We start from the raw sequence: 11,095 nt of genomic DNA on the forward strand, positions 1-11,095 counted from the left end.
ACAATCATGTTAAAATGTAAGTATCAAATATGATACAACAGGCTTTTGAGGAACGTTGTACATCTCGCAATCATTGGATTATATGTTTGCTCTCATAATGAAAACTACAAAGATTTGATCATAAAACGAAGCATTTAAATATTATTTATATTATTCGGAGATATAGAATGATCACTGATATTTATATGCATTTTATGTACTGTAAGTAGCCTGTACTGTTTTACAAATCGCATTGATTTACATTACACGATATCAAAATTCCATCTTACTTTCTGGCCATATAAATATAAATTACAAATTACAAAAAAATCATTAAATTGTTTGTTGTATTGTGTAACTGTTTAATTAATTAATTAAATTCTAAATTACACTTTTTTTTGCTAATTTTGGGCATAAAATTGAGTTGTTTCATATTTTTTTAATTTTATAAGGTTCAATAAACTGTTCCAATGTAAATGTGTGTGTTTATTTGTGGTTTACTTGCACAAATACACTCAAAAGGGTGATTTCAATCATGTCAATATGAAGAAATGGATTCGCTTCATCTTTTCTTCAAAAAAAGATTTTAATCTGTGAATCAAAACTTCACAAGTGCAAATACATGAAATATGAAATGAGCATGTTAAATAAATACCAAATTCTACTGATCAAACAAACAGCCACACAAACAGTTAATCTAACAAAAAGAACTATGCTCAGCGGTAGAAATTTAAAAAAGAAAACCTTGCAAATGGTTTGCAGTCTTTCCACTTTCCCAGAAAGCAGACCATTCTGTACTCGCCTAATGACACATCACAATGAACTGTTTAATTTGAAAACGGTTTGATAAATCCACTATCCAAGGCTCTGGACAGGCAGGCGCGAGCAGCATTAATAGCGTCCTGCTTCTTGGGGTTGTCCTCTAGTTTTGCCACAAATGTCAGGATCTCCAGCAATTCACATTCAATGAGCTTCTTGGCTAGTTGTTCATCAGCGTCCAGCATATTAAACACCGTCACAAGACCTCTGTGCTGAATTTCAGGGTTGTCATGGATACACAATCTCTGTATGATCTCAAGCCACTGCCCAGTCTGTAGATGATAAAACATAATAGTAGAGTCAATCAACTTTGGTACGAGTATCTGATAACAACATTGTACCATGTCCATGGTCCTGCCACAATACTTAGGTAAGTGGTAGATTAGAGTGGGACAAATGAATCAAATTGAACGTGACAGCTGTTGTTATTGATACGTACCACTTTAGTAATCTTAACAGCCAGTTTCTTCTGTGCGGCGGTGAGCATAGCCAGTGCACCAGCAGCCGCCCTCTGAAGCTGCGCATCATCTTCACCGCAGAGCAGAATAAGAAGCTTGAGTTTATCATTGCCGTCTTCCAGGTATCTGTCTTGAACCTGTTGAAATAAATGAATTTGGTCAATATTTCCATCCAAACCTACAAAAAAATTCAATATTTGGATAGAAGAATGTGTTCTCAATGGTAATTTCAAACCTCTTTGCAGCAAACCAGATTGCACATGCACTCTGTGGCAGCTTGTCTGATTTGATCATGCTCCTCAAACATGTAGTTCTCAATCTCTGGGAGAGCTTTTTCTTTAAGGATTTTCACTCTGTGGAAATAAAGACAAAGAATTGCACAGATAAAGATCTGCATTTCTAGAGGGAAGCAGAAGTGCTTGCAAGGCATCAAAAGAATAATTCAAAGTTTTCATTTAAAAAATGTGGTTCTGTGTAAATGAAATGTTTGCCTATAATGTGAGCATGAATCTTGCTTTCTGAATTTTGCTTTTCATCTTTGAGTCTATAGTTTGCAGTTCCTCCTTCTGAATTCTCTGAATTCTGCCTTTCCTAAATTATTTGCATTTAATATTTTAAATGTTTGTCGATCAGCGCCAGATGACATTCTATGGCACTTACCGAAGTTTGTCATTCAAGGCAGCCAGATTTGTGAGACCCAGCAGAGCTTCAAAGTTTTCCAAACCATCTCGTTCAGTGTTTAGCAAGGAAACCAGCGGTCGCACAACTTCATATATCTGTTATGGAAAGAATAGATATATGGAAAATTAGGTCTTTTTATTTGAGATTTTTACATGCTCAAATAACTACCAAAAAATACCCTTAATATTCAAAATAACATGTGATATAATTGGCATTGTATTAGTATTTATTGAGAAACTACATGGAATATTTGTACTTTTAAAGACTTTAGATTTGCTACATCACAGGATTCTGTGTATGTTACCTTCGGGTGCTGCTCTGGGACGTGTTGTTTGGAGAATTTGGCCAGCTGCACCATCTCAGGGATGATCTCTTTCTTGTCATAGCTGTTGGTGCAGTTGACCAGGGTGCAGGCGACAGCATATAGGATGGTCTTATCTTTTGACTATAAGAGAAAAATGTTGCATTGCACATTTGTACACTCATATTTAAATCTCTATTAAATCATACGGATTGAAAAAATCTGTGCAATTGCCAAACTTGATCAAGTTATTTCAGTCTTTTTATCTGTCAGCACACCTGGGTAAGTTCAAACATGGCCCTCATGGCTGCTTCATCATCAACAAAGTCATCTTTTACATCAGCATCATTGGTAAGGTAAGCCAAACCTTCAACCGCCCATTTCCTGGTACGCACATCAAGTGTAGGGTTGCAGAGCCACCTGGAATAAACCAATTCTAGTTGAAATGCAGTATAAATCTATAACATCTGCATGAAGCTATCACAACGCAAAAGCTGAATAAGGCACTGTTGACAGTGTAAATGAGGGTGGTCATATAAAGTATATGAGTTTCTGACAGTAGGAATGAAGTGTTTTCCATTTTAGTTTTTAGTGTATTGTCTTTTTGGGCCAAGAAAGAAGTTTTGAGTTCTAAAAGTTGCACACTACACTACTGTCCAAAAGCTTGGGGTTATTACAATTTTTTACATGTTTTTGAAAGAAGTCTCTTATGCTCACCAAGGCTGCATTTGTTTGATACAGTAAAAACAGTAGTATTGTGAAATATTACTGCAATTTAAAATAACTGTTTTCTATTTGAATACATATTGAAATGTAATTTATTCTTGTGATGCAAAGTTGAATTCTCAGCATCATTACTCCAGTCTTCAGAGTCACATGATCCTTCAGAAATCATTCTAATATGCTGATTTGCTGCACAAGAAACATTTCTTATTATTATCAATGATTATCAGTGTTGAAATTACAGTTGTGCTAGTTAATATGTTTGTGGAAACCTTGATACTTTTTTCAGAATTCTTTGATGAATAGAAATTTCAAAAGAACAGCATTTTTTGAAAAAAAAAAAAAAAAAGAAAATAAAAAATTTTAATTATAAAGGTCCTTACTTTTTAAATCCATTTAATGTATCCTTGTTGAATAAAAACCTTACTGTCCCTAAACCTTTAAACAGTAGTGCATGATTTTATACTATATTAAAATATTACATTAAAAGATAACAGACAATGTAATTTCTAATGATATGGCTCTAGCATTCTCACTTTCTGCACTGCTTTGCCAGTTTCTCAGTGGAGCCCTCAGCAAATTGTCTCATGCTGTAATCATCTCCTCCAGCGGATCCCAGTTTACACAGACCCTGAGAAAAGAAATTGGATATATTATGTTAAATATGCAAAATACAACAACTGCTCTTGTTTAATAACTAATGAACACTACAACAAACACAGTTTGAATAGTGTGTAAAGTGTCTGCTCACCACAAGGGCTCTGATCTTGATCTTCTCATTTTTAGTTTTCTTGTACATGTCCTTCAGCAGAGTTACTCCATTGCTGATGAAGAAGGAGGCTTTGCTGGTTTTGGTGGACGCGTGAATGAGGGCCTCCACTGCTACCAACTGGTCCACTTCACGCTCGGAACCACAAAGGGCCACCATCATCTCCATAACACCCTGACGACCCGCAAGGACGTTGCCCACGTCGAAAGGCCCCTGTAGAAGGCCTGATAGAGTATTGATGGCATGGATGTTTTTGTCCATGTCGTTGGGGTCAAATTTACTCCTGTTGATGGAAACCAGCGACATAGGATACGTGTGTATGTTTATATATGATCCTAATTTTGTGGTGAAAGAGGAACTTACTTAATGTATTCATCACAGACATCTCTGAAGTTATCTCTCTCAGGGTCACAGCGCAAGTCATCGTAGACCTTGTTGAGAAGAACGCTAGCAATCAGCTGCGTGTTTTCCGTCAACGGCAACTGATCCGGAAGGTCTGGAACCTGACCACAGACCTTCAGAATCTTCTTCAGACCTGTTTTTTGAGACATTTCCATAAAAACATTACATGAAATCATGTCTTTTCTGTCCTTCTAGCAGCACAAATCATGTGTATGTACTAAGCAATTGGCATGTGAAATCTGCATACAAACTTTTTTACAAACAAATCATTATGCACCAAAAAGTTTCATACTAAAGGATATTCAAAAGTTATGAAATTTGACACATATGCAAACAGTACATACTCTGGGCAGCCTTCTAATCATGTTAAGATGACATTTATATGTGACCCTGGACCACAAAACCAGTCTTAAGTCGCTGGGGTATATTTGTAGCAATAGCCAAAAATACATTGTATGGGTCAAAATTATAGATTTTTCTTTTATGCCAAAAATCATTAGGATATTAAGTAAAGATCATGTTCCATGAAGATATTTTGTAAATTTCCTACCATAAATATATCAAAACTTAATTTTTGATTAGTAATATGCATAGCTAAGAACTTCATTTGAACAACTTTAAAGATGATTTTCTCAATATTTAGATTTTTTTGCACCCTCAGATTCCAGATTGTATCCAATCCTAACAAACCATATATCAATGGAAAGCTTATTTATTCAGATGATGTATAAATCTCAATTAAAAAAAATTGATCCTGATGACTGGTTTTGTGGTCCAGGGTCACAAATACAGTAATTTTGTGGTGAAAGAGGAACTTACTTAATGTATTCATCACAGACATCTCTGAAGTTATCTCTCTCAGGGTCACAGCGCAAGTCATCGTAGACCTTGTTGAGAAGAACGCTAGCAATCAGCTGCGTGTTTTCCGTCAACGGCAACTGATCCGGAAGGTCTGGAACCTGACCACAGACCTTCAGAATCTTCTTCAGACCTGTTTTTTGAGACATTTCCATAAAAACATTACATGAAATCATGTCTTTTCTGTCCTTCTAGCAGCACAATCATGTGTATGTACTAAGCAATTGGCATGTGAAATCTGCATGTGTACTAAGCAACTGGCATGTGAAATTTTTCTTTTATGCCAAAAATCATTAGGATATTAAGTAAAGATCATGTTCCATGAAGATATTTTGTAAATTTCCTACTGTTAATATATTAAAACTTAATTTTTGATTAGTAATATGCATCGCTAAGAACTTCATTTGGACAACTTTAAAGGTGATTTTCTCAGTATTTTTATTTTTTTTGCACCCTCAGATTCCAGATTTTCAAATAGTTGTATCTCGGCCAAATATTGTCCTATCCTAACAAACCATACATCAATGGAAACCTTATTTATTCAGCTTTCAGATGATGTATAAATCTCAATTTCGGAAAATTGACCCTTATGACTGGTTTTGTGGTCCAGGGTTACATATTACAAAAAAGGCTATGAAAGAAAAGGTTGTGCAGAAAGCCCTTATATGGATATGCTTTGGGCGCGTTTTATGCAAATACCTATCTTCGGGCACACGGTCGCTCATTTAGAATACTCCAAATTCATTAAAGCAACTGTATATACGTTTTTAGCATGAAAAATCTGTTTCAAAATCATTCTGATGGTAAACCGACTTCTAATAAGTGAATGGCTTCTTTTCTTTCTCACACTCTCCCCCAAACGTCTGTTCTGGGAGTATTTGAGTTTAGTGAGTGGGTACGAATCAGGTTTGCCAGGTTTTCACAAGAAAACCGCCCAATCGCTACTCAAAACTAGCCCAATTGCGTTTCGAAGCCTGCAACCTTTAGCCAAAAAATGGCTAATGCGGCTTTGGCTGTACTCAGGGAAGGAGATCAGAGGCCGTTGTATGATTGGCTGAGGTGCCGCGCGTGATCCAAGTTAGCCGTTACGCTTTTTCCAATGGTAAGTACTACAGACCCCCTCACATCTCCCAATAACAAGTCAATCTCTGGTACAGCTATCCACTGTAATTACGACAGTGATATATTTACAACAGTGAATTACACTCACTTAACTTTAGAGGTCTCCAAAGTTGCAAAAATACACAATTTTATGTACAGTTGCTTTATCATTAAGTAAGGTACAAATCCAGTGTGTATGCTCGTGTTGTGAATTAGGCTGACATTTTCCGTGTGCACAAATACGAAATAATCCATGCAATTATTAGTGAATGAGACCCATTGTTTTATCAGGCACTGGTCAGTCTTAAAATTTTGGGCTATTTGACTTTTCATAAAATGTTCCAGATTACCAGAAAGAAAACAAAATAAATGTGACGAGTGGGGCGGGGCCGAGACAACACTTTTTCACACCACTGTATATAATATATAATACAGCATCTTAATATCTTAATATGTGCATGAAATATTATATTATATTATATATATATTTTTATATTATATAGTTTATTACCCCCAAATAATAAATGCAGAGAGTATGTTGATTTAGGGATATTTTTCTTACCCACAAAAATAAGCAAATTCATTAAAAAAAAAAAGATTTCCCCCCCTCACATACATTTTTGATTAAAAATAGGGGACATCTTATTTTAATATAAAATAAAACAAAAAATAATACTAATTAATTAATTTAACAAATTCTCTAAAAAAACAAGTCTCATATTAATATATATACATATTTATTTACAATCGTAATTATCTTAATTGGTGCAATTTTGTGAGGATGTTTAAATATTTTTAGGATTATATAGTTTATTACCCCCAAATAATAAATGCAGAGAGTATGTTGATTTAGGGATATTTTTCTTACCCACAAAAATAAGCAAATTCATTAAAAAAAAAAAGATTTCCCCCCCTCACATACATTTTTGATTAAAAATAGGGGACATCTTATTTTAATATAAAATAAAACAAAAAATAATACTAATTAATTAATTTAACAAATTCTCTAAAAAAAACAAGTCTCATATTATTATATATACATATTTATTTACAATCGTAATTATCTTAATTGGTGCAATTTTGTGAGGATGGTTAAATATTTTTAGGGAAAAAAGATTAGAAAATGATTCTTTTGCTGTTCCTCACCCTTGCTCTGTGGCCTGTGCACATTCCTGACAGGGTTCGTATGGCAGCCAGAATCATATCAGGTTTTCCTGTGTCAATGAGTTGCATGAGTAAAGGCACACCGTTGTTCTGGAATATTCTCTCTGCACCCGCGTCCTCTCTGGCTAGGACAATCAGGTTGTTGGCAGCCTAGTGGACCCAACAAACATGTTGTTCAGTTTTACTGAGAAATAAGTGACTGTGTTTAACATTAATTTAGCTTTTGCTTTACTCTTCTAAACTAAAAGGGAACAGAAACCTTTTCTTGCTTTTCTTTATCTGATTCATCTGCAAATAGGATGTCAAACATGTTCTGTACTCTGGAGTCTGTTGAGAAGGTTGTTTTCAGCTGTGGAGAGAATCAGATATGCTCTTTAGAAACTCAGATGTGCATTATGTGAACTCAAAAGCATCTTGACAGAAATGATCATCACCTTCTGTTGGATCTCAGCTCCGAGTCTTCTGAGGGTCTCGAGGAACGTCTTGTTTTTCGGCTCTAAGGTTGCACATCTCTGGACGTCCTTGAAGGCCATGTCTAGTTTGCCAAGCTTCTCGAGCGCTTGACATCTTCTGTACAGAGCCTTGATGTCTGCGGCATCCACATCGATAGCTGCAATTGGTCAGAAGAAACTGATTTTTTAATGGATCGATAGTAAAATGTTGCTGTTTGATGGTATAATGAAACCTGAAACCAGAACAAAAATATTTTAAAAAGAATTATTAATTTCTGAATCATTTTACCTTTAGTGGCATCTGATACTGCATTGTTATAATTTTCCTGGAAAACAAGACATTGGATTAAATTAATTCAGAAATATGATGTGTTCTATATAGGCTTGTAATGTGTAAAGGATTCTTACCTTTTTCAAGAAACAGGCTGATCTGTTTCTATAGATGACTGCCAGCGCCTTCTTGTCTTTAGAGAACTTAATGGCTTTAGTGTAGCACTCAATGGCTTTGTCGATTTCTCCGGCTTGGAAGTGCTTGTTGCCCTCTTCCTTTAACTGGACTGGATCTGCGATTTCTCCCATCTAACAGAGAATGTAACCATTTAAAAGGTAGCATATTGTTCACATCCAACTCTTTTCTGTTTACAGTCAGTCAAATTCATTCAAGTGTTGCATTTAAACATATTTTGATTGAGCTTTCAGACAATATACTTGCACACAACATTAAATCAGCAGCATTAGCCTCTAAAAAGATGTAATTATTAATATTATTAGAATTATTATTATATTTAAAAAAAAAAATATATATATAAAAGTTAAATGACATGGTTTTGTAACTAAAGTAGCAGAATTCATCTCGTTAAAAAATTATGTCATTGTTAATATTATTACAATTATTATTGTATTATTTAAATATGTATATATAAATATATGTATATACGTGTGTGTGTGTGTGTGTATGAAATAAACACTTGAAAGCATATTTTGGATGTTTTGTTTCCACTAGTCTGAAACAACATGTTATGAAAAATTTTAAAATTGACCAGCGCATGGAGAGAAAAAAATTAACGTGTCTTGTATTAATTACACACTTTTAATCCTAACACATTCTTCATTCTTGCAACATTTAAACGTAGCACATCAAAACATGTTCAAACTTACTTTTTGGGTGCCAATCTTCCAGTGTTCTCAAGCAAATGGTCAAGCACATGTTATCTCTGACTTTAACTGTCTGACCCTCATGCCTTATTTGGGCAACAGTGTGGCCTCCTTAGAGGTCTGACTTCCACAATACTGCACACAGTCAATGGCAACCTCTGTTATCTGTACATTATATATATTCCCCTTTCTGACCACTATAACTCTATAGATTATGCATTCAAATACAAGCACTCTTGCATGTGATCATAGTTACATACCTTCATTGAAGTCGATTCTGCTTCTTCGTAAGAGGAAAGTCTGTCCTGTGTGTAGTTTCTTCTCGTTTGGGTTTATCAGTCGTAGCAGCCCCCCAAGAGTCACTTATATATATCTTGCACATGGGGGGGAACATACCAGGATAACGGATGGATCCATTTTATTATGAGGGGTGGCGAGGTCTTCATCCACCCCACCTGTTCATACAAATGCATTATGCATCTTACCAGTGACAACCTGTGATTATATCTTTCAGTTTTTGTCTCTATTCCACGTCATGCTGTTTGTTTATTCCAGTGATGGTAGATTAATTTTAGTTTGCAGATAGGTGGACACCCCTTGTATCAGTTGAAATGGCCCTTCTCTGATACGGTCTATTTAGGGAGAGGGAATGACAGCTGAGAAATCGGTAGCAAATGTCCTGAGCCGACTGATGGGAGGGGGGAGGAGGTGTGTGTCCCAACAGCTGGGGCGGTGGAGGTCTGACTGGTACTTTCTAGAATGGAAGAACTCTCGAAGATAGTAGTAAAGAACGGGGGAAGGTGTTACAATGTAACAAAACATCCTGCAAACTTCTGGGAGGTGCTGGTGAGTGACACTACTGTGCTGACAACACTACTACTACTACTTATTATTACTACATTATATATTATGCATAAAAATGTTAGTATTAATATCATATGAAAATGTTAGTATTAATATCACATGAAATGTTTTGTGGTTTTAAAATAACATTTTTGGTTTTGTTTTTTTTTGACAAAAATTAGGTAAAAACACAAACTCCACAGAGTTTTTGCCCAATCTATTCAGTTATTGATATACAATCACTATACATGCCCTGCTGTTGTCACCCTGTTATTGTAAAAATATTTTTCCATGTTAGAATTGAAGATTATTCATTTATAAATAAATACTATTTCAGTCTTTGTACTTAAAAATTTAATGTTTAATTCATGTTCATATGTTACTTGCCATTTCTTTGTAATTACTTGTGAAAATTACTAGCAATTTCTGAGTGAAATTTAGTTTCACCACTAAATTTTATGTATACTGCACATAAAAGGCAATAAATGATGAGATATTTTGATACAATATTGATATAGACAATATTGATACTTATATTTAAGCAAGTTGGCAATATAACATCAATATATACACTACTGTTTGGGGTCAGTAAATAAATAAATTTATTTATTTAAAAAATATATATATATATTATATAATAAATATATATATTTTTTCCTTAGAAAAAACTAATTGAATGGATCAAAAGTGACATTGAAGACATTTATAATATTTACAAAAGATTTCTATTTTTCTAATGTTTCTTGAGTACCAAGTCAATGTATTAGAATGATTTCTGAAGGATCATGTGACTCTGAAGACTGTATGATGCTGAAAATTCAGCTTTGCCATCACCGTAATTAATTACATTTAAAAATATATTCAAATAAAAAAAACGGTTATTTTAAATTGTAATATTTTACAATATTACCGTTTTAACTGTATTTTTGGTCAAATGATTGCTGCCTTTGTGAGTGCAAGAGACTTCTTTCAAAAATATTTAAAGGGGTCATATGATGCTTTTTTAAAGATCATTATTTTGTGTATTTGGTGTAACAGAATATGTTGACATGCTTTAATGTTCAAAAAACACATTATTTTTCAAATACTGTACATTATTGTAGGTCCTCTATGCCCCGCCTCTCTCAAACGCTTCGTTTTCTACAAAGTCCCTCCTTCCGACAAGCGCAGTCTGCTCTTATTGGCCAGCTGACCCAGTGCATTGTGATTGGCCGAACACCGCAAGCACTCGTCGGAAATGTTACCATAATCGCGACTCACGAGCTTCATCTTTCAAAATAAATGTAAAGACAGAGCCCGAAAGGGGAACAGAGTCGCGTGACAGACACAGTGATGATGCAGTACACAAGCCGCGGTTAAGACAGCTGACGTGCTATAATTTCTGACAGGC

At 34.8% G+C, this 11,095-nt stretch overlaps 1 protein-coding gene across 1 annotated transcript; it reads right to left on the minus strand.

The window, feature by feature from the left end:
• Positions 1 to 597: 597 nt before the first annotated feature.
• On the minus strand, positions 598 to 9,206 carry LOC107734505 (protein unc-45 homolog B-like). Its single transcript, XM_016546475.1, has 16 exons — positions 9,123 to 9,206; positions 8,116 to 8,286; positions 7,997 to 8,033; positions 7,690 to 7,865; positions 7,515 to 7,604; positions 7,228 to 7,405; positions 4,968 to 5,123; positions 4,094 to 4,265; positions 3,713 to 4,013; positions 3,498 to 3,592; positions 2,517 to 2,658; positions 2,242 to 2,382; positions 1,917 to 2,032; positions 1,492 to 1,609; positions 1,238 to 1,393; positions 598 to 1,070 (listed from the first exon to the last, which is right to left on the minus strand). The coding sequence occupies exons 1-16, from the start codon at positions 9,126 to 9,128 to the stop codon at positions 807 to 809; spliced, it is 2,319 nt and encodes a 772-aa protein (XP_016401961.1). The 5' UTR covers positions 9,129 to 9,206; the 3' UTR covers positions 598 to 806.
• Positions 9,207 to 11,095: the final 1,889 nt, after the last annotated feature.

Source organism: Sinocyclocheilus rhinocerous, unplaced genomic scaffold (assembly GCF_001515625.1).
Source record: "Sinocyclocheilus rhinocerous isolate Xijiao unplaced genomic scaffold, SAMN03320098_v1.1 scaffold99, whole genome shotgun sequence".
NCBI lineage: Eukaryota > Metazoa > Chordata > Actinopteri > Cypriniformes > Cyprinidae > Sinocyclocheilus > Sinocyclocheilus rhinocerous.

Coding starts and splice junctions, on each gene's coding strand:
- LOC107734505 (XM_016546475.1), bottom strand. Junction 3,593..3,712: donor TCAAGATCAGAGCCCTTGTG/GTGAGCAGACAC, acceptor TTCTTTTCTCAG/GGTCTGTGTAAACTGGGATC. Junction 1,394..1,491: donor ATCTGGTTTGCTGCAAAGAG/GTTTGAAATTAC, acceptor TTATTTCAACAG/GTTCAAGACAGATACCTGGA.